General features: G+C 39.4%; 1 protein-coding gene across 10 annotated transcripts in view; it reads right to left on the bottom strand.

Annotated features, from left to right (window-relative positions):
* ERC1 (ELKS/RAB6-interacting/CAST family member 1) overlaps positions 1 to 24,917 on the bottom strand; it is a 274,756-nt gene that overhangs the window by 100,432 nt on the left and 149,407 nt on the right. For all 10 annotated transcript variants that reach the window (XM_014259338.2, XM_088054896.1, XM_088054899.1 and 7 more), the window contains one exon: positions 13,407 to 13,538. In XM_014259338.2, the coding sequence (XP_014114813.1) occupies positions 13,407 to 13,538 (132 nt within the window). The remainder of the gene's footprint in view (positions 1 to 13,406; positions 13,539 to 24,917) is intronic.

The following is a 24,917-nucleotide window of genomic DNA, read 5'->3' as shown; positions in this document are numbered from 1 at the left end:
TTAAAGAATGATGGGGTAATGAAAGTGCACTTGAGCATCAGCTGCTGGGGTATGAGTTTCTGCTTCCTGTGGGTGGATCAGAAATAGCCCCACAAATTCCTACCCAGCCATTCTCCTTTAAAGAGGCACACCAACTCTAAACCCCTGGGCTTGAACAGAAAACCACCTCCCATCAACCAGCCCCCAGACAACTGCAGCAGACGAAAGGGCCCGTGTCAATCTGTCAGCTGCCAAGATAAAACAATCTCTGCAGCAACATCTTCTCCATCAGCAGGTCTGAAATATTTCTGGCAGGCTTCCTCCCCCTGCCAGCCCTCAGGGGCTGGGATGCTGACACCCAAGGACTGCTTTGCCTGATCTGTGACAACTCTGAGCTGTTTGGAAAACATGAGCCTGATACCTGGGCCAAGGCTCCCAGGGAGAGGTGGCAAGGGCTGACTCTGTCTCCTATCAGTGCTTACTGCAGGTACTTTATCTCCTGCTCTGTTTGATAACTCTTTGGATTCTCAGGTTATAGTTCCTATTTCTGCAGGCCAACAGAAAATTGATCTAATCATGTATTAGGAATGGCTGGAATGTGAGGAGCTTTTAAACTGTGCCAACAGCTTGGTTTACAGAACTGTCATTACCTTCCAAGCTCTCCAGCAAGGGCCATTTGTCAAGTAATTCACTAAAGACAAAGTTCACCAAAATAGTGATGATTGTATTCACAGCAAAGACTTCATTGTTCAGATTCATCAGGCTGTAGATAGTCCAAGGGCCTATTTCAATTAAACTGCTGCAAAACAAAACATTTCATTTGGCAGCTTCTGAATCTCAGTGCAGACCTGTCCCAGTAATCAGTCCTGTGGGAAACGACACAGGAATATTCACCAGAAGCAAACTACTTGCAATGCACATCTAATTTAGCCTACACAAAAAACTTCACATCTACTCTTGAATTTTGTCCCCTGAGAGCAGATAATTATATAATAAAGAAAAAATATTTGCCAAAACCAGAGCTCTTGGCACGCTGAGACGTTTTCAGAGACATGCTGTTGACATTTTCAATTTAGCTGTGGGTAAGCTCGTGCCCTGTCAGTCGTAGCTAGAAAGTCTCCACCCATTTCAGAAGATGCAAGGAGGGAACTCTTGCCACTCTTTGCTTAAATGACAGTACATAAAGTAAGGTGTATCTTCAACTTAGCCATGACTCAGTTCTCTGCAGACAGGCCAGAAAGGTCTTCATGTATTCTGAGCAGAGAACTTAAATGGAGACTTATTTGTTCATTGTTTTTAGGCCTTAAGTGACCTGACCAGGTGACAGCTTATCTTTAAGGAAGAACATCATGCTGAAATAAGTTTCCATTAGAGGAAAGACTTCCTGAGAGACTGAACAAACTATGTGAAAGAAGGCAAAGAATGTCAATTAGATCAGGATGGGATTCAGAGCAGCAGAAAAGGGAAATGACAAGACAGGACAAATAGTTTGCATAGAATTGTGTCTCCTTCCTTAGGAAGCATGAAAGCAAGGTGGAGAGAAATGGCAATGCAACAGAAGTTCATCTATCATGTCAAAGAAATTATTTAATAACAAAAAAAAACAACAACCCTGAAGCTCTTTTCAGGAATCTATCTACTATCTTAACCTCCCTTCTCCTACAGACTGTTATTTCAGGCTCCTCCAAATGCAAATCAAAACCCAGCCTTTTGCACAGACAGAGCCATTATCCATTATCTCCAAATATATTGTGGTTGCAGTAAACCTTTCTGGCCATTGGGTAATGTCAAGCCAGGGGCTTGCAAAGAGCTTGGTGAAGTTCCCCAAAATCCAGTAAAAAACCAGCAAAATTGAGAAAGGGGCTGTATATACAAAGTATTACTGAGGCTGGAAATCCTACCAACCTCTGCCCCTGGGATGATTTCTGGTGATCAGGACAGGTGAGCAGTTCCCTCACCTGCTACATGAGAACTAATGCACTGCTAAGAATTCCTGAGCCACAATCGCTATTTCAGGCCAGGAAGAATGCTTTTATCAGCTGATGTGCTTGTTACTGTTTGCCTCAGAAGATCAGAGCCCAAAGACTCTGACCTGAAGTCGATGCAGACAGATGGCTCACTAATGGCACCTCAGCATCCCCAAACACTTCAGCTTCTTCACATCACAATGCACCTTTTTTCTTCCCACAGAGAGCTCTCCTCAGTGATAAAGCATCACCTGAAGATAACTTTTCTACTGCACAAAAAACTGGAAGAGGCTTCTCTAGCCCTCTCAGAGGATAGTTCTAGAGATTAGTTTTCTGCTTGCACCTTTTTAGAGAAGCAGAGCAATCCTGGGTGATGATCCAAGCCACAAATGCATCATGAATGCTGGCAACACCATGTCAGTCACTGCAGTGGGACTGTGCAAGCCTGAAGAGGCAATGGCAGAGCCATCAGAGTGGGGGCAAAAAGAGCACAGTGCTGTGCACTTGAAAAAACACTTGCAGGGGCAGAGGCTCTGTTCTGAAATGGTGACCCATGCAATCCCTGTTTGGAGACCAAGAATGAGGAAAAGGCTAAAGAATGCACAGACACCACAGAGGAGAATGTTCCAGTCTCAAGTGATGGGATATGAATGCATCCAAATCCACATGGATATGACTGGCATTAAAGATAGCAAATCACTGGTGCACTACCTAAAATACACTTTGTGTTAGGTGAGGCTTTTTCTCACCTGCAGATTATCAGTCTTTACAGAAGACACTGTGTATCTTTTTTTGGTTTTCATTTTTGCACAGAAGGGTTTGGGTTGGAAGGACCTTTAAGGACCATGCAGGGCAACCCTCCTGCCATGCCCTTCACTGGATTAATGAAACCAAAGCCCCATCCAACCCAGCCCTGATAATTCCAGTGATGGGACATCCACAACTTCTCAGGGCAATCTGTTCCAGGGTCTCACTGTGCTCATTATATAGAACTTCTTCCCTATGTCAAGTCCTTATTCTGACTGAATAAGAGAATAAGTAAGAGAAACTTATCCTCTTTCAGTTTAAAACCATTGTCCTGTAACTAGGGACCTTGGGGAAGAAACTCTCTCTCTTTCAAGTCCCCTTTTTATCCTTCAAGGTTGCAATGCAGACTCTCCAGAGCCTTCTCCAGACTGAGCAGTTCAGTTTGCCAGGCTTTCCTCCCAGGAGAGATGCTCTTCTGATCATCCTGGCCTCCTCTGGACCTGCTCCAGCAGGGTGGTGTCCTCCCTGTGCTGGGGCTCCAGAGCTGGGCTCTCTCCAGAGCCAGAGGGGCAGAATCCCCTCCCTCCCCCTTCCCAGTCTGGAATTTAAAGTCCCAAAAACTCTGTTACACTGAGATCCCTGCTCCCAGGCTGCAGATACAGTGTTTTAGGTCAAATGTAAGAAACACACTTTAATATTTAATTACATTCCTGGAATCAGAGTTGTTTTTATGCTTCTGATTGAAGGAAAGAAATTCCAGTTCTTTCAATATACATACAGACACAGCAGGCTATGGGATAGCTGTTTTTATATTTGTGATTGTGTTCAGAAGTTCCAGGCAGAATACAAAGTGCTGAACCTTCAGAGGACGCAGGTACCAACCAAACAGGTCATTTTCCATGATCTGTGTACAAATCAATCACCAGAGATCTTTTCAAAACCACCTCAGCAGGCTCACAAGTATATTTAAAATTATTTATTTGCTAAACACAGACCTGTTTTGTATAAACAAGGAATTAGCATTGCAAGACAAAATGCAATAGGAATCTGTAGTTTTGCCCAAAATTAATTAGGCAAGCAAAACAAAAATCTTGCAGTTAAAAGTCAGTAGAAAGAATATCAGAAGGACTGAAAAAATAATTAATATTTCTCAAAGTGTCACTCTCAGATGACAGTCTCCTATTTAACTACAGCTCTTGAGTTTTTAAAGTATTGTTTATCTCACTATATACATTGCTGAAATGATAAAGGGACTGCAAATTTCTGCATTATCTTTTACTTGGTTGAACTGATTAGACTGCACAAAAGGCAAAGAAATAGACATGAAAAGAAGGACAAGAGATCTGGCTCCATCTGAACTTGTTTGGATCCCAGAAAAATTTCCTAGAACAGATGTTAAGACATGGAAAAAGCACAGGCCAGACTTGGGACTTAGGCATGTAATTTAAGTGCCTGCAGTAACATATTACAGGGAGAAAGCTCTGAGTCTGACATAACTTGGGCTGCCAGCAGGACCAGATGGTTTGCTTAAATCACAAGCTAATAAACCTTTACACAAAATAAGAGGGAAATGAATTATGGTTTCATCATAGCCCCATTTTCCTTAAAGCAGTAGGGTGGCTTTAAGGTACTCCTAAAGACCAAATCCAAGACTTAACTAAATGCTTGGCTATTCTGAATGGAGGGAACAAACTTCAAACTCCCATAGATATTGGGAAAACTGTTAGGCACAGCTTTTTCAGAGCTAAAAATACCAGGGGAAAAGGAGAGAAATCAGTAAACAATAACAAGCAAAATCTTCCAGCAATGTCTGATTTGTAAGGGAAGGACATCCCTCAAGCACAGAAGAGCTGAAAGCTCTGCCCCACCGACAGCAGAGGGGTGCAGAGCAGGATGGCTCTGTCCCAGCACACAGGCTGGAGCTCTGCCTTCCATTCAAGCCCCTCTTACTCAGCACCAGTGCACAGGATGCAGTAATTAAGATGTTTCTATCCATCACTTCTACCTGCACCTCAAAGGGGAGGCCAGACCAGGCAGAGTCACAGGGAGGAGGATTCTGTTTGCAGGAAAGAGGGGAGTGAGTGCTGAAGCTGTGAAAATGGCTGGTGGATTACCAGTTCCCCAGGGTCTTTTCAGCATCTGTAATATACAGCAGTAATTTTAGGGATGAACTTTCTCATTCTTTACATTACTGTGTTGTGGCTTCCTTAAGTCCTCATGCCTTTGTTTTTTAGGTGGTTTGGATTTTGTACATCCAGCATCCCTGATAAAATAGAGTGTCTGGGTGGCTTCACAGAACTGGTGCCACTGTTCTGCTCTTACCTTATTAAATGGGGAAAAGGAGAGGAGCAAGATAAAGAGAACAAAAGCCTGTGCTCTGAAAAGCTGCAGGATACTGCAGATGAATGCAATTTTTCTTATCACTGTGCAACTGAGATATTTAGACAGCTGATGTTTCTTACTTCCATGAGCTGGTCTCCCAACAAAAACTTCATTATAAAAAGAGCATCTGATAATAAAAAGGAGTTAATGCTCCCTATTGCTCCTTGCTGTCTCCACTGATGGCTCTAGGCAAGGAAGAATAGATGAGATTGACCAGAGACATCTGCCATGACCATGTTCCTCCTGCAGAAGCCACGCAAACATCAACAGAAGCTCCTGCCAAGGGGTTTCTCACTCCAGGACTCATCAAGAGCTTTTTGCTCCTACAGCCAGAGCACCGAGTTTTCGTGTGAAGAAAGAGGAATCAGGATTCCCAGATGTTCTGGAAAGAGAAAACTCCAAAGCCTTCAGGACTCAGTAAGTCACAGCTGTGTCCTGTTAGGGTGTTTGGAGGTAGCTTTGACAGTTGTATCTCCTAAATGTGGGCTACAACCTAGAAAAATAGGCAACAGCCTGCTGCTGGGACAAGAGCTCTTGAGAAGGAAACAGTAATTGCCTCTGCTGAACACAAAATATTTGAGTCAGGCCTTGAAAAAAAGCAAGTGAAAACTGAATTCTGATTTCTACTGAGGAAAAGAAAACTTAGTCACTGGCGTCTGAAGACTGTAACAAGTTACAATTCTATTTCCACATTTTCCTCGAGTGAAACCATTATCCAACAAAACATTCTCATTACGTTTTTTAATCCACACAACCATTCCAAAGGAAGCTGTCCTGTTTTTTTACTTTACATGGATCTACAGTCTCAGGAAACTGCTTTGTGTTCATCTTCCACGGCTAGCAATTCCCAGCCCTTGGGAATACAGCAGCAACCACCAGGAATAACAATTCACCTTGAAAAAACCTGGATTTTGATCACCTTTTATAAATCTCTGCAGAGGCAGAGCCCCTGGAATGCAGCACACGAAGCACATCCTGTGCAGTGCTGCTCACAGGATGGCACAATTTATCACACCCAAACACAAACCCCTGGATAATTCCATGCTTAATTCAAGATACTCCAGCCACAGCTCTAAACATTGCCACCTTGGAAGGAAATTGCCTTTTCTCAGCTTACATCTGCTGCTGCTAAGGTAGAAGCAAGACTAATTGCCCAAGGATTCTGGCAGGTTTTTAGCAGCTTTCTGCAGAGTATGCTGATTTCCATTTTGCTACATTTTAGACAGTTTCAGGTTAACTAGGATATGTCACTATGGCAGACAGTTTAGACCTAACTGAATAATATTCAAAGTAAATATTTAATTGACAGCAGAGACTGTCAATTTATATAGCCCAGCTTGATTTTCCAAAGAGAAAAATTCTGGGATGATGTATTAACTCACTACAAGCAGTGAAAAACTGATTCCACACACAACTTTAACACTCTTTTCCCAAAAGACATTAAGGATCATGAACATAAATAAATGAAAGCACATGCACTGCCATGTGGAGGCTGAACATGTGGCAAACTGAAGAATCACAGTCTCACTGGCAAGCTCAGGAAAGTTTCCACCACTACAAACCTGTGGAAGCAGATCTTTAGCACTGTAGTTAACAGAAAGCAAATAGCAGAACCTAACTGCAATAAATAACTTTAAATATTTATATAATAAATAGAAATAAATATAATAAATATTTATATTTATAATATTTATATTATATTAATAAATATAATAAATAACTTTAAATAAATAAATAAATTCCACTATTTGGAGCCAACTGAATTCAGACTAAAATTCAGTGAAGGGTTGAAGGAATCAGATGGTAAACAGCAGTACAGGAAAGTCTAGAAGTTTTGTGTGAGTAGGAAATATTTCAAAATGAAGAGGCATCCTCAATTTCATGAACCTCAAGCTTGCCACTCTTCTGTGTTCCTCTGTATAGGAGAATGCTCTGGAAAGAAAACCAGTTTCTGTTCTTGCACTTCATGGATTTGGGGGAAAAATCAATTATGTCAGAAAAAGAACATATATTTTCCAATTTATGAATCTAATGTTCAAGTCTAATGGGTTTTTCTAATGCTTTAACATACATATTATGGGGTCACACTTGCATTTAAGATCACAGAGAATGCAACAGGAGAAGAAATGGAAATGGAAAAAGCACAAGACTAGCTTAAATTAATATTAACAAAAACATTTGCCTGGGTCCTCACAATTACAAGCAAGCATTAATGTAACCAAGCCTGCAAGAATTTGATTTTCTCTTGAGCCACAGCAAACCAAATGCTGTCCAGAGGTAGTGCTCAAGAAAATAATGTAACAGGCAGAGAGATGCCAAGATAGAGCTTTGTCTAGAGCACCTGACTTAGTAAAAGGCATCATGTGAAATCAGTATTTATCTATTAAACAATAAAAGATAAAAATACAGACAAAATGATCTTAAAATCAGCACTTGCACCAAATTTATATATAAGTTTCCATCAGTATTTGTCATTTCATTAAATGAAAAGGTGAGTTATGTGGAGAAATGCTCAATGTACATTTTGCACAGAGGTTAATTATGCTTTCAGTGTCCCCAATTCTCCTGAAAGTCGTCAAATTTTGACACTTTGCAACCTTAAACGAGAGCAACAAATTAAACAAAAACAAAGTCACCATCCCTGGAGGAATTTAAAAGACAGGTAGATGTGGTGCTTAGGGACATGGAAAGTGGTGGCTTGGCAGTGTCAGGTTCATGGCTGCACTCCGTGATCTTAAAGGTCTTTTCTAACCTAAACAGTTCCATGATTCTAAAAGATTTACAAGTTTTTTTGTCCCTAATGTTAGAAAAAGATCTCTGCCTCCAGGTCATTAGGAATGATTTTCTAGTCATCTTTTCTCTCTCTGTTCATTCTGCAAAAAAAGCCTCCCAAGCCCCCAGCTCAGCACAGCTGAACACAACTGAGACAGCAAAAATTCCACTCTTCTTCCACCTCTTTAAAAGGTACATTACTGAATGCAGAGGGAATTACAAACCCAATTAGCTCTCCCTTGCAGGGAGTGGGACTCAGTACAAATCTGTGTGTTTTTAAAGGAAAAGGTTATGTAATCCATTTAAATATCCAGGGAAAAGAAGCAACATTAGGGAGACGCAGTGCTCCTAAAAATTGCTGCAAACATTTTCACTGACAGGGACCCAGTGCAAACCTCAGTTACCCAAAATGCTTTCTCTAACCCAAGCAGAACAATCAGACAGAAGAACAGAGCAAATCTCTTGGAAAACAATGCTAAGATTATACTTTGGGCTGACACTGACTTAAAAAGCTCTTCAAAATTTTTATCAGTAAAACAAAACATAAATTTTTAGCACAGAATTTCACTTTATATGAACTAAGTACTCAAATTACTTTGCACATGTACATATATACACACACTCAAAAGCCAAAATGATTTTGGCAGACTTTTACAGAAAAGAGCTTTTCAGAAGATATTCAAGAGAAGTTCAGCCAAAAAAATGTAAACTCCCTAAAAGAATCTTTGAAAAAACCTCCAGCACCTTCACCCCCAAGCCATACCTTGGATTGCTGCCTCGATCTCCAGCCTCTTAGTTTATCAAATTTCTCATTAGGAGATACAGGAGACAAAAACATTCATTAAAAGCAAACTGTCCAGCATGTATTACAGAGCAATCAGAACTCTGACATTTCTGTGGTGCTCAGAAAACATCTATAGGTAAATGGTTCCTGAGAAATTCCACTTTTTGTTTTTCATTTACAGGGACCTGCTGGAAGTAACTTTGTGCGTCAGAATTTGTGCTGTGAAATAATTCCAATTATTTCCCAACATATGTGAGAAAATATTTCAGATGGATTTCAGTAACAGAATGCTCATCAAAAAAAAAGATGTGTTTAAATTTGTTTTGAATTTTTAGAAGGTACTTGATAGGACAGCATTCAATATATGATAAATCTGTTGTAGATGTAGTTTCTAGACCATTCTTTGTAGTCTAAACTGTATTTTCTAAGGAGTTAAAACCAGAGTGGTGTTCTGATGGAAGTGCAAATGGCAGGTACCATTCAAAACCTGGTGAGAATTCCTGCACAGTAACTCACAGGTGAGACAGAAAGCTCTTGGAGGCTCTGCTCTACATCCAAGCCCTTGCAGAGCTTGTATTTACAGCAGAGAAACAGGAGAGAACTGGGAAGGAGGTTCTGGTTGAGTTATAAACCTATTTCATCTTTATTCTTCCTTAACAAACACATACCAATTTGGAAGTAGGCATATGTGAATTAGAGAATAGAAGAATTCAGAATAGAGAATTTCAGGAGTCTTTTTATCAATATATTTGACATGTAATGTGTACCTGCTGAAATAATTTATAGCCACAGTAGGAGAAAGAAATGAGAGTAAGAAAATACATTTAAAGAATACATTACTTTTACAATATTCAGTCTTTTATTTTTTCCTTAGGAAAGGAAAGCAGAAAAATCTGCCCTGTGCAGGATAAAAAGACACAGTGTATGAACAAAGATACAGCTATTTAAACTCATTTAAAATGTCCTGCTGAGAACTTTAAACTTCAAAAAACATTGATGGAAAGTGTCAAGATCAGACTGCCAACTTCAAAATTTCAGTTTAAGTAGCTACTGAAGGAAGGAGGGAATGATGAGGTAATGGCCATTTTTTTATGTGTTTATTTGCCATTACATTTTAGGGTAAGGAGTTAAATGTTAGCTGATACTATACAGAGAGTGCATTTAAGCAGGAGTTGATATTCACCAGAGAACAGAGCTGCACTGCTATCAGCAGGAATGTTATTTAAATTTCTAAAATCTTCTGCTTTTCCAATCTGAAGGAAATAAAACAAGCTAGAGAAATGTATGTTGTGGTCGGGCAATGCACCATCTCACTCAAAGAAATAGGAGCCCATTGTAAAGGCTGCAATAAGTTTCTGGTAAAAATATTTTTGGTAATAATATTCAGTAAATCCTGCCTTCCCTTCTCAGTCCAGCCCCCACAGGTCAATGCTTCCTCGGCTGTCAGGAGGTATTTTAGGTCAGAAAACATTTGTGAACTATGCCCTCCAATAAGGAACCTGAACTTGTGTTTGGTTTCACAAAAAGGGTCCCACTCTTCCATGGAGATCAAAGCAGCTTTCCAGGGAAGCAGGAGAAGGGAAGGTGAGATGCACCAGGACAGTGAACAAGACAGGGGCCTCTTGTCAAAGAAAACTTCCAACACTTTTTCTCAGGGAGCAAAACTCCTGCTGGATTTCTGAGCAGGGAAAGACTTCCATGGAATTTCCCTCCCCTCCTGAGGAACATAATGACAGCTTTTCTAAAATAAACTCAGATTTGGTTAATGCAGAAAGAGTGCCTGAATCTCCATTTTCCATCTCTAATAAAAAAACCCTTTATGACAGAAGTGTTTATCTGAGAAATCCTACCTGCAGCCTTACGGGAGCACTTACAAAGCAGTCTGCACACACCTTCAGAGGGCTCAACTGGTGGGCCCAGCCACAGGAATACATATTTAGGTATTTTTACATAGAGAATTCAGCAGGTGCACCATCAAAACCAGTATTATTCAAAAGAAACATCCATCTATGCAAGACTGCCTCGTCTGCCCTGTGGATGGCAGGGTCAGCAGGGATAATAAAACCAATAATGCCAAATTCAATGCTCCCAGCAGGAAATGCCCAATTTTAGTTTTGGGAAAGATGAAAGAAAGAGCAGGTTTAAAATCCTGAAATACAAAGAAAGCTTTGGTGAGCAAGGAGACATCTTGCATCCACAGATTGTTAACAGAATCTGTGTTAATTGTAAGTTAACACAATTAACCCACTGGCACAGCTGATGCACACTGACAGGATATTTCCAAACACTGCATTAACCAGAGGACAATTTTAATCTAGAAGGGATATATGAGCACCATGAAAGCCAGGGTGGCTCTGTGGACACTGTAATTCAATTGTGAAGCCTATAAAGTAGCACAAGAGCACACACCACGAGGTGATGGAGGGTGGGACCACACAGCACGAGGTGACACTGACACCACCAGGTATCGGGGCAGAGGCACACACAAGTGAGATGTCCTCATACCTTGAACCACCTAAAGCCAAAATGGTTGATCTCATGCACTGATTCATTAAAAAGCTTCAGACAGGCAGTGAAGTGGCAGAATGGTAGAAAACAAGATAAACAAAAGAGGGAAAGAAAAAGCATGCAGTTAAAAGCAAATTACAATCAGTTTGAACAACAACAACATTTTAAAAATCACACACATCACTCACACTTGGTTTGAGAATATTCATAACCTATTTTATGGTTTGTGAAAGTCAGTGGCTTTGCCATTGACAGTACATGGAGTCCTGCATTTTAAAACTCTAGTATTACCTGTGTCTATCTTCCAAAATTCTACAAAGAACTTCCACAGGCCATAATAAAACAAAGAGGACATTCTTTAAAAGTAATTGAAGGAATGTGCACTGAAAAACATTTGAAGGGAAGTCTTCTCTGCAGCTTGGGAAAACATCTCCTTGCCACCACTCTCAATACACCTGGCAGCACTGAACTGACAGCAGAACAAAATCCTGAGGCCAAAGTGGGGCTCAGCAGGTCTAGAACAAGACTCTGCACATCCTTTCCTGTTGTGCGGATTTGTTGCTCACATTTTAAAAACCATTAACTGGTCTGAGGTGCGCTTTAATTCTTTAATTCATTTTTATTTAATTTTAATTCTGTTTAATTCTCTTTAATTCTGTTGCAGTAAGCCCCTGCTGTCATAGATGTCAACTTTTTTTTTCTTCCACTACTGCTGCTCTCATTCCATCCCCCTTCCTCCTCTTCCTCACTTCTGTGTGCACTGCTACATCCAAATTATTGTCCTTTTTTATGCTGTTACCTACCATATTCCATCAATCTTTACCCACAAATCTTACTCATCCTGGCTCTCTTCCTCTGTTCTCAATCTCCCTCTTGACCCTGATGGTTTATTGATCTTCTGGCTGTGCATTTCCCTTCCTCATTACACCCAATTCCAACAATCTATTTTTTATATTTATATATATAATACATTTTTATAGTTATATATTTTTTATATTCTCTGAGTTCTAGGTGCTCAAAGAGAAGCACCAGCTTCTAGGTGCTCAAAGGATATAAAAATGGTCACTTTGTCTTGAAACTAATGAATTAAAACATTCTAACACCTAGGCATGAAATCACATACCACTTTGATTACTTTTGTGCCTCATCACAGAACCCAATGCTTGGTCAGGTGTGTTTTCCTTTCAAGGAGATCTAACCCTTGAAGTGGCATTCAACAGTCAACATTTCTATTTCATGCTATTTTTTGAGGTTACAGGAAGTTTGTACATTCATTCAAAGTGGGTTCCATCACACTGTCTAGGATGCTAAAATACAGCAACCAGAATTATCCTCAGCACATCCATCAGCAAACAGCTGAGCTTGACTCCAGCTCACAGAGAAACAATTCAGGAAAACTTGGATTTTTACTTCTTTTTCATAAAGCCTGTGATACAAGAACGCATGATGAGAAAAAAACTCTTAAAATGTTTTAAAGTGCACTTGGTCAGAGGTGTAGTTAAATAAATAACAAAGACAAGGAGATTCTTCCACTGAAATGCAATTACCCAAATGGTCCTGTTTGCTAATTACTGTCCTGAGGAACAGTGAAAAACACTGAAGAGGCTCACAAAAAGTAAGAGTTTTCAGCTTCACAAGCTTTATCAAAGCCTCATGGATTTATCCATCCCTTAGGGTGTGCTTTCTGGATGATCACTTACCTGAGCTAAAATCAGGCATGTCTGTGATTCTTCACTTACCAGTGGCACAGAATCAATTAACACCTGAAAGCTTCTGCTGCTGGCTCCAGTACACAAGTGTGTATTTTCTGTGTGCATGCTTGGCTCCAGCCAAGGGATTTATCTTTTTAACCAGCTGCTTTGCAAGTGCAAAGAGATTGTGCTCCATAAACACAACCAGGCTAATAAAAACCATTGTCTTTCAAATGCATTCAGTGAACAAGACAGTAAATGTAAGTAAACCTTACACACAGGAAGGCAGATTTCAAAGGCAAGACAGAGCAGGAGAGTTACTACTCACACCAGCATCCCAAAAGCTCAGGATAGGTTATATTTTGATTTTAATCTCAAGAAAATCTTACCTATGAAATACAGTTTAATGGGAAAGCTTTGCAGGTTTTATGAGCTCTGTTACCTAACGGTGGGACAGACACACAGGATCAGCAAAGAAAGCCAGCTGTGTTTCAGGCAGAAAAGCAGGGAAATTAGTACTTTACTGTCTGGTTACTTTCCTAGGAGGGCTAGCAGTGACTTCACAAGATTGCAGACCTGTTTCTCAGCATTGATCCTGGCTGACTCCTCTTGTGCTAGCACCATTTCCCGCTCTGCAGTTATCTGAACACTTTCTCTGAGTGCCTCTTCCAATTCTTCGATCCGATCATCCTTTTTACGCAGGTTGTCCTGGAAAATGACGGGAGACGAGGTGAAGACGACTTGTTTGGAAGCACAGCCTTTTAACCAACCAAGCTTTAAGCCAACCAAAACGTGTTTCTCCCTCCCAAGGCACATGGCAGGCAAATAATCTTCCCACAAAGGAAAGAATGATGAAGGGATGCAAGAGGAAGAGGAAGACTGCAGTAAAGAGAAGGAGAAATCCAGCGAAGTGCTTGCCTGCTGTGGATATACCACAGTCCTGGCAGATTATACAGCACAGAGAAGCAAGGATTGTTGGAAAGTAAGGATTAGTAAGCAGCTGTGGAGAAGCAGAGAAGGCAGAAGTGGCAGGAAGGTGGCAGGTGCTCACACTGCAGCAGGCAGGGCAAGAAGGGAAACTGAGCTTTGGAATTCGCCATTTCCATGTGAAGAGGGAGGAAAGCAAACATTGACCCAACAGAGTTTTCCACTGTTCAGATTAAGTCTTAAAGGAAGTTTTACACCCCAGGCTCTCTATGACCTATGAAGGATTCATCTGGGTTGTCTGAATCTCAGACATTCAAGTATTCCCTAAAAACTTATTCTTTGATGAAGAGCATCTTCAAAGCTGTGAGCTCAGATAGCCTCATATGTTCAGGCCACTGAAGAAAACTTACTGCTCCTCAGAAAATATCTTTGATTGGCTTCTACAAGCAGCAGAACTTAAATATATATATATATATATACAAAAAAAATGGTATTGTTATTTGTGAAGGAGACTCTCCTAACTTTAGTCTTGCAAGGAAAATAAATGTGTCTCTCCTGCTTCTGCAGGAGAATGCCTGGAATGCCCTGGACCATGAATGCCCTGCACCATGAATGCCCTGCACCATGAATGCCCTGGACCATGGCTGATGACAAATCCTCTGCAAGGGAGCAGCTTGACCCAAGATTTCTGCATTTCTTGTCTTGCAGATTGGTTTGGATCACAGGGTTCTGGTGAGATATTAATGCGTACTGAAGTTAATACGTGGCTTTTTAGCCATCCCAGCAGCAGTGGAAGAATCAAAAATGCTTTTATTTGTTGGCATCTCGCTCTTTGTCAGATGTACCCCTTTTGGCTTCTGTCCTTTTGGATTTAGGATTTTAATTTTCCACTTACACCAGAAGAGTTTTGAACCATATAAAGAATAAGAAAAAAGAGGACTGACTCGGAAAAAAATTGTCTCTGCAACCTCCATGATGAAAAAAGTCAGTCATTGGAATGTAACAAACAAATTTTATTCCTTGATTCCTGCTTTCTAGCCCCATACCCCCAAAGAAAGCTGCAGGAAAACCATTTCTGACAGTCTCAAAACTGCCCCTTTCAAGGAGAGTGTTCAAGCAGAGATGCAAAGGTTCCTGTCAGGCACCACTGCCCTGCTAAAAGAGCAAGGCTGCTGCTCAGCCACCAGCACAGCAGCAGGAGCTGTCAGGCTCTGCAAGCAGAGCAGCTTTCTGCTGATGGGCACATTCCAAGGTGCATCCACAGGGCAAGAAATTGATGTTTTCTAAAGAAACAAATGGAGAGATCTGCATTTCAAAAATAGGAGCTGCTTAACATGTTTTTGTACTTCCAGAGTCTTTCAGGAACACTGATAGCATCTTCCAAAACTACTTTATGGTTATGATAAGCATAAATGAAGTCTCATCAAAAAAATTAATAACAAGGTTACAAAAAGCTCTGCAAGGAATACTGACCATTTCAGATATAGGAAATATTTATTTGCCTATCTGCATGACAGAGTAATTATGAACTTTACTCCCTGATGTATCATTCATGGATAGCCAAGTGAATGTCAATTAACAGGAATGGGAACTGTACATTTGAACAGTGGCATTTCAAATGGAAACTCCTTTAAAATAAGAATGCAGAATAAAACATTCTAACTCATCCACTCTTCATTCCAGGCAAACATTTCAGAGGTGAATTCAACACTGTATTAACCATGACACCATACAGTGCTCTGGTCAGGTGAACTCTTGAGGGACAGGAGGAAGAACAACTGGTGATACCAAAAATACAGTTACCTGCATTTGAAAAATCTATATTCACACATAATTACTTTTCCTAAAATAATACATAAACTTTTACCTGATAGATGATTACAAGTTAAAAATCCAGGCTGACTTGGAATGAACTGCCTAGAAATGGTGAATTTTAATACCAATAACCCACCCAGTAAGGAAAGACTGAGTACAAGTTTTTCCACCTCCATTAGTGCAGCATAGCCTGAAAAGACTCTTAAAGAGCTATTTTGTTTCTAGCCCATTGATTTGTGACTAACTGACTGGTATGTCAGTGACTTTTTAAAAGATAAGCTGCTGTCTCATATTAATAGATAAAACTGAAGTGAGCCCTTTGACACACCAGCATGTTTTTCCAACTCTTCAGCTCTGAACTCTAAAACATGACAGGCTCATGCTGACCTGTGCTGCTGCTTCTTTCCTCCATTTCATTACAAGAGGTATTCTACCTTTATTGTGATAAGAATTCAACTGTGGAAAAAGATCTTCTATCATTTTGAAATACAGTTATAACATTTTTCCTACAGTGATTGTTCCTCTGTAGCAATCACACCTTTGAGCATCGCACCAATGGCAAATCTTCCTGTATTTTATGTCAGAATTATGAACAGTGACAGCCTCTTTTCAGGAATCTTCTATAGATGACTACTCAGAAAGAAAAATTTATCACTTACCTGTACAGGAACTGCATTCTTCAAGGTTTATTACCCACCCAAATGTCTCTGTGGCCCTCCTTCCCTTCCCTCCTGCATCCCCTGTGCAGGAGATTGCACAGCACAGCTGGAATTAGACTGGGATCCAGGAGACAGCTCTGCCTTTATGCTCACTGGTGGCAGCACACAGAAAATGAAAAACCCATTTGACACTGTGGGAGTGCCAAGAGTTGAGGCACAATAAAAATTTTTGCTACCTATGCTGTGATGCAGCTGCTGATCCGCATGCAAAACCAATTCCACACGTGCCCGTGGGAAAGGCTGAAAGGAAAAGGAGCTGTGGCTGACACACATTTCTGGGCTTTTCCTTTCACTTCAGGAAGGAAGTGGTGGGATGGCCAAGTGATGCATGTTAGAATGATCTATCAATTTAATCCATCCTGCATTGGTGTGATGTGCAATCTGCCACCATGTTTTATGGGGGTGCCTGAAATAGGATACAGGCTTTCACCAAGGCATTTAGGATCAATTAAATCTGAGCTATCCTGGCAAACTTCATAACCATTGTCTTGAACTACACTCACAAAGATCTTTATGGCCTAATTGCACTCTTGGAATTAAGGTGGATTTTTCCAGTCAGCTCTTGGGGAAGATTAGTTAGCAGTTTGAAAAGGCAATGAAATGATTCTTTTAACTGCTGAAAGCATTTCTAGGACTAGAGAATCACCTTGGTAGGGAAAGCATTTTATCACATAGCCCTGGAAATAATGCAATAGCACATTTTACCTGTGCACTTTCATAGATCAGATGGGAAGAATGCAATACTGGAATTGCACTAGGAATCAATTCCATCTCAAACAGTGAAATCATTACATCATTACCAGCCCTTATTCCTCTGAACTACTGCTTTTGCTTACCATGAATTTCCTCAAGAAGCCAGGACCTAGATAAAGAACTTAATGACCTCAGTCCATTCCAGGTAGAATAAAACTCTCCCTAGAAAGAAAACCCCTCCTTTGTGAACTGACCTTCAACTGGGTAAGAACCTGGAATTCAACATTTAACCTTTGGAGACAGTCCATCCAGAAATGTTAAGATTTTTTCCCAGGTAAAAATATGAGGACCTGATAAACTGTAACTCTAAAGTACATGCAAATTAATATGAAAAATGGAAATCTTCTTCAAAGACTTTTCAAAATCTTCCATAAAGTTCCCTTGCTTCCTCTTTTTGGCCATAACCAGGACCAAATAAGAAGAACAATTGATTCTACTTATAGTTAGCCCATTACTGAGAACTTCTGGTTTGCAATCTCAGGAATCTACCAAAAGATGCCAAAAGACTTAAAAAATTATTGAAGGTGGGTTTCTGCAGTGTTGGTTGAATTACTGAACCCAGAACCCAGAAGGAAAGATACTAGATACCAAATACCAACTCTTCAGAAGAGGACAGTTGGTGAAAATAAATCAGTTAGTTAAATAAAGTCTGCTTTTCTCTGAAAAATACCTGTCAAAACATTTTTTCCTGAGGTCCTGGGGCTCAAAGGGAATATACAACGTGGTGCTACCACAAGGAAGGAATACAGTTCCATTTGAGTTCAGGAGCAAACAATCCTAGGGCCTTAAAGCTCAGCAGAGCATGGTGGATCTCCCTCATTCAGTTCCTCGTGCTGATCAACTATTCCTGAAGGAGAAAAGCACACAAAATTGTCACTGATAAATGGGGAAATACCTCTCACACTGAGGAGACAATACTGGGACTGTTGGGGTTTTCAGGACTATCCATCAGGTAAATGCTGAAGAACCTCGTGGTACAAATCCCAAATGGTAGTTGTGACAGAATCTACCTCAAAAAGAGTGTTTGGGGTCCTTCTGCAACTCATCCAGAGCAACAGATGTCCACGGAAAATGGTTTAATTCATTGCCATTTCCTGAACAAAGTGGCAATATAAAAAAACCCCAAACCTCCAAAAACATATTTCCTTGAAAAGTGGAATGAAAGAAGAGTTTATAGACTCCTGAAGAAGGAAATACCTTTAGGGTAGTGTACAGCTTGGTACCAAGATGTAGCATAAACCCCAAATAAACACAGATCCAGCACTAAAGACTCTGCAAATAAAGTCACAGAGAGGCAAACTACCACGCAAAGCTGCTGCTATAAATACTGCTGGGCATGAAGAGCAGTGGGGTTACACCAGCCACAGATGCTAACACTGGCTGTGTGCAGCTGGGGAGGTGATCTCAATGGGTAAAATTAAAAAAAACAGTGTATTGGGGGTTATCTGTGATGGGGGAATAAATCCCTGGCTGTTAGGCAGAAGCTGGGTATATCCAAGTATTTGGTTTATATGAAGTCCCCGTTTCTCACAGAGTGAGATGAAGAGAGTTTTTTGTAAGCACAGCAACAGCAGATGCAATTATCAGGAGCTGCTGAATGAAAGGAGCAGTCTGAGAGCCACAAGGCACAAACTGCCAAGCAGGAGCTCCTTGATCAACATTTCCTCCTCTTTGGAGATCAGACCTGAGATACAGGACAATTCTGTCATTAGAACAACACATGGCAGCATCTGGAGGGCTGAATCTGCCAAATAAGACACATGGATTGCAATTCAGGCCTGACAAGTTACATAAATACAGGAAAATAACTCCAGGAGACAAAAGGAGAAAGACTGCAGTAGAAGAATTTAATTCCAGTAGGAGTTGAGAGGGAAGTGCAAGCAAAGCTGGGCACAGCACTTCACATGCTGCACTGAAAACATGAGGAACTGCAGAAGGTGATGAGTACATTTTTCTGAGAATACCACAGTGGAAAAAGAGAATATCCACAGTTTGTGTGCACTTGTGGATCATCAGCTGCAGAAAGGACAAAAATATATTTACAGTAAAAAGAAAAAATGGATAAATATTATTTCTAGAGATGATAGGTTTGATACCAGCCCATTAAAATTAGCATGTGAAAAAAACCACAACTGTACAGAAGCCAATACTTCATGAGAAATGGCCATTTCATTTTTAAATAGAAAGGTAGAAAATGGAGTGATGTTTCAACTGCACAGTCCCTGGAGTATAGTTTCAGATATACTGTTCCTTGAAAATACTCAAGAGTGATGCAGGACTATGAATGATGCTGCCAACAAAAATATGTGCTCTTCTGTGTGGGAATTATGCACACAAAAATATATTTACATGGGAAAAAACCCACCCAAACCCATGGATGTTGGAAAAGAAATGTATCAACTCTAGAGATAGATTGCAATAACAACAGCCAGACAGATACAAATTACTATTAATGGATCTAATTAAATGAAAGGGGAATGAAATGGGAGGGGAAAAAAATCCTAGTGAAAACTTGATAAAAATAAAGGTTTAATCTTTCATATTGTCTTTTTCTTAGATACACATAAAAGCCTTAATAAAAGTCATGCTATTATTGCCTGACAATAAATTGTATAAAAAAATGTGTCAATAACTCCAGCCGTTCCCACTTTTTCCTCCCAGGATATTTTACATCTCACCAGCCAGATGTGTTACAACATTTCTATCAAACCACAGCACAGAGCATTGAAAGGGGACCCAAAGCTGACAATACAGCTGTGAAAATGACCTGAAGTGAGCAAAAGCCATGGATATCTCTAATTGTTATGGGGCTTTGTGGGGTTTTTTGTTTATTTGGTTTGTCCTGCTGTTTTTGGGGACGTGTGGTGCTTTTTGGAGAGGCTAATTGGAGAAATGCTACTGTAACAAGATTTGTTCTTCTCTCATAAATCACTACAATGACTCAAGGCTCCTACATTGATACAGGATTACAGAAAAAACCAGCAGCAGTTCTAACTCACTGCACTATTAACACAGAGCTCAAACCCATTTGTTATTCCCTTGACAGAGCTTTATTTGCCTGAACTCTCTTTGCAAATGTCAGTCCTGTCATCATCATTGTACTAATATATCACAAAACCTACCTTTCTTTGCTCATTTTCAATCCTTCAGCAGACAAAACCATCAGAGCACCACCCATGGACAGATATAAAAGAACACTTCTCTTGTTTTCTCTCTTTTTCATAGATGGATATAGGACAAAAATTGCTGCTGATAAAAACAGCACTGAGGAAATGCTTACTGAGCAGTTGATCCCATTCAATCTCTCCCACTCCCTCGATTTTAAAGGGAATTCCTGCAGTCATCTCTGGTTTTTGATTTTAGCCTCTGATGCCTCTTTCTTGATGTTCATTTTAGTAGAGCAGCTTTTGTATTTGTGCCATGAAGTGCTTCCTTCAAAATAGCCATGAATCAAGATCCTACTGCTAACCACCAAACATTTTAAGCTAAAAAAATCCCTTCCTTAACTTCACTCCATGCAGACATTCTCCTTTCTCCCCACCTTCAAATCAGTACAATTTCCCATCAGAAATAAATTATCAGTCTATTTTCATCCCCAATGCACCCACAATCCCCCTGAAAGTCAGATGCATCAAGGGAAGGTAATTTCAAGGAAAAAAATCTGCCTGGTACAACATGGATTCAGCCAAGAACCAGAAATAGACATTGATTTAGGGAAATGCTTGGCTTAAAAATATTAAAAGCTGTTCTCAGTATCTTTACTAGGAAATGCCCAATCAGCTGTACCACTGTAATCAGAGAAAAAGGATACATTTGAAGATGATGAGAATAAAATAAAGCAGAGAAAATGTAAAAATCTGACAATTAAATAGCAATGTAATCAGAAAATATTGAGCTTAAAAATACTGAAATAAGGTGTTTGAAAATAAAAGCTTCTCATTGGTGTATTTGCAGAGTTACACTGACAGTGGCTTTAAACAGGCAACATTCATAAAGATCACCATTAAAATTAACTGCCTTAAAACCCCAAAGAATGAGAAAATGGAAATACTTCACATTCTGAGAGATTCTCACTTCTTTGTATGAAAATTCCAATTGTTTTTATAAAAGCCTGAACTAATTCAAAGGAATGGGAAAAACAGTTATTATTTTCCTTTAGCCCCAAATATTCCAAAATGATCCTCTATTATTCTCAGCCTGCACAGACTGCTCTCCTATAGAACCCATTATTGTGCACATATATATATATTCATTTATATAAATACATATACATATTTATTTTATTATATATATTCTTCTCCTGACATACAGAAATAAATATATGCTGAATTTCACCTGCTCTTTTATCCAGGGGTTCCAGTTATGAGGTACTTGTGGAGCTATATAGGTTATCTTTCATTTAAATGTCCTAAATAAATACATATTATTTGGAATTGCACAAAAATTTGGTCTCATTTGCAGAAAATATTACATCTCTCATTTTTTAGCTGTGCTAGAAGGACATGGATGCCTGTTGTTGGGACACTGTGTTCCTTCAGCTTTTATTCCTTTTTAATTTTGCTTTTCATGCTTTGGAAAACCATCTGACCTCAATAATATCAAACTTTAGGAAGAATTCAAACAGGATCAACACAAGCAAAATGTTTTAAGTGAATTTGTTGATGAATTTTAACTTTCAGCATGTTAATATCCTCCTCCTTCAATCCTCAGATTAAGTGATTCCAAAATAGTGAAGTTTTTCCCATGCCTGCACTGAGATCTGAGTGCATATCAAACATTCACATTAAGGAGATGAAAGGACTGGTGCTGACTTTTAGTGTGTTACAACTTTCTATCAGTTCTGAACACAATTTTCAGCCTAAGTTTCAATTCCAATTAATATTTGCAGATCACAGTAAGAGCAGTTGTTCTGATACCTCCTAAGAATGTGTAAATTTTAGACAAAGAGAAAAAATTTAATAGGAAAAGTGCTAATTAAAGACAGAATAGGCTGATTTCTATATGGAAAAAAAAAATAGTTTTAGGGTGCCACCAATTTGGGCAGTTTAGTAAGCAAGATTAAAGAATAACACAGTTTTAGAATTAAATTAATTAGGTTTAGTACTATTTGAAATGAATTTGAGGAAATATTTTTAAGGAAATGCTTGAGTATTTGTTCCCACAGTATAGAACTAGAAAAAAAAATAAAATCCATGAGTATTATTTTTTAAAAATAAGCTTTTAATTCTATCTGAGGTCCTCATCATCACCCCATCTTCCTTTCTTTTTCTATTGTGCAGAAGAAGAATAAAAAGAATAGCAGTTTTATTAAACAATGAGACCATGAAATGAGCCATGGCAACTGGGCATTTTTATTCTTGGGGAGAAATGAGTTAGAAACCACTTTCAACACAGCAAGTAGAAAAAAAAAAACAACCTTATGAGAGAGACAAAAAAAAATCAAGAAGAAGGAAAAAATGCAAATTTATTACCATTTCTCAGGCTCATGAAATAAGACACCAGAATGAAAAGAGAGCTGTTCTTCCCCTTCAATGTGCTCCTATTGTTTTGTTTAAATCTGGCCCTCAATGTTTTCTACTCTCAGGAGAGAGCTCCTCACAGGAACCACACCATGCTGTCAACAGATCCATTAATCTCTCTGACAGCTTTTAGGAAAGCAGTTTGAACTCAGATATAATCTTGGGGAAAAGAAAAAGCCTATGCAGAAAGCATGCAGTGGTTGAGGCTGCTGGCACACACTGAGCTGTGCAGCCCTCCCTGTGCTCAGGGTCTGGGTTTCAGGAAGGGTACCAAGCCTTCCCCTGGCCAAACAGCAGCTTTCATCTTCCACTCACACATCATGTTTCTGCAGAAAACACTGGGTGAAAGTGTGGCTGGGGAATAATGCTCCTGATGGATCACAGAAAAATGGGAGGATACTGGGAGTCTTCTTTCCTCTATTAAAAACTCTCAGGGTGTATAATGGCTTTCTCTGGCTACAAATCTCAATTTGCAGTTAGGGGAAATACTGGGATAACAGAGACTGCCTAATGCTGGCTGTAAATAGTGACTTCCACAAAGTCTTTCCAGCTGCCTGTTCAAAACTGTAGAGCATTTTTACTTTACATAAGAAGACAAAGTCAAAAGGTTCATCTTTTTTAAAGATGTGAAAGCAATGAATTAATCTAAGCTGACATAATAAATGTATGGTAAACTGAACCAAACCATAAAGTGAAAACTGACAGAGCAGATGGCCAAGTGTCTGTCCAGGAAAATGCTTCTCCATTTCAACCTTGCCAGGGCCCTCCAAGTTTCCTTTCTGTAAATGTTATGGTGACAAATGTTCTGAATGGAGAGCTCCCTCCTGGTCAGACACAAGGAAAGGTAATTCCTTAACAACTCATTTCATGTCCCAAACATCAATTATGTACAATGACAGATTCTGTCTCTGGAAGGACTGCCATATCAAATTAAGAACAAGCTCTATGTATTTATTCTGCATTTATATATGTATTTATATATGTATTTATACATGTATTTATATATGTATTTATATATGTATTTATATATGTATTTATATATGTATGTATTTATACATATATTTATTCTGATACTCTATTTTGGACAGAGAAAAAAAGCTGCACCTTCTTTCTACAATTCATTTCTGAGACAAATTGTTTCCCATGTTCAAAAGTGTCTATTTTTTATTGGTGCTTCAGCATGCAATATTTCACACATGAGCAAAAATCAAGTTAGACCTTGCAAATATTCATCAGAAAAATGGCTTCAATAAAACTGGAGACATGACTGTTTGTGGATCACAGCTCACACTGTAAGAATGTTAATGCACCAAAGCCTAACAAATCCAAGAAAACTAAGAAATGAGAGAGGTAAATATAAACTTTTTTAATCTTTTCCCCTCCTACCATATACTTTGTATGCAGTTGTTTGGAGAAACAGGTACAGGATTTCTACCAGGAAAAGCTGGAAACTGGTATTAGAAACAGACCCAGGTAAATTTACCCAGGTAAATACACCTAAGTGTATTTAAAGTGTATGAAAGCTTGTCTGGATGAGCTTCCTTTAAGTAAATAATTAGTGTCTTGCTGAGCCTGCCAGGCACACATGTGAAAGCACAAGAGATAAAATGACTGATCTCTGTAGGAACAGAACATCTGAGCAGATGCTGTGGGGCTTCTTGTTGGTCTTTGTTGGCTTTTCTTTCCTTGTTGAGCTTACATTCTGGCAATCTGTTTGTAAACCTTCACACCCTTCCTTGAAATCCACATTGCACTTCTTCATTTCAATAGAGAAAATCTTTTTTTGCAAGACAGAAGTTCATTTTTATGTGCACTACTGTCTTGCTGGGATGGAAATCCAAGAGTGCAACTTTTATATGAAAATATAATGGCACAACAGTGTTATTTCATATTATGTGCTGATTGCTAGCACTGTGCAGTATTCCCCCACTGCCAATGAACTTTTCAGTCCTGTTTCTGTCTTGCTGAATGATAAAAATGATTAAGGCACTAACTGTGAAAATGTCTAAGCCTTTCTTCAGTTAGAGAGCATTACAAATGAAGAATAACTGAGTCTTGTCTATAATTCCTTTATTTCACACATATATATTGAAGTGAGGCCCTCTACTCATCATTTTCATGCATTACCTATGCTGTAAAAGTAGATGTATCCAGGAGTGCTTAATTACAATTTTTAATTCCCAAAAAAGGGCTACAATTCAAATCAATTCCTCCTCACCTCCCCTCAAGAAACCTCCCCTTGCTCTAAGTAATGAAATGTGTAGCTAAAAGGTCATAATTTTTGGAACTTCTCCCAGACATGCAGGAAAGATAAGAAAAAGCTCTCTTGACAGAGGGCTATGACATGATCAGAA

This window comes from Pseudopodoces humilis, chromosome 5 (genome assembly GCF_049639895.1).
Source record: "Pseudopodoces humilis isolate 2021_Gansu_Grassland_sample_001 chromosome 5, ASM4963989v1, whole genome shotgun sequence".
Lineage (NCBI taxonomy): Eukaryota > Metazoa > Chordata > Aves > Passeriformes > Paridae > Pseudopodoces > Pseudopodoces humilis.
Note: the sequence above shows the minus strand (reverse complement) of the source record. Positions and strands in the feature narration are given on the sequence as shown.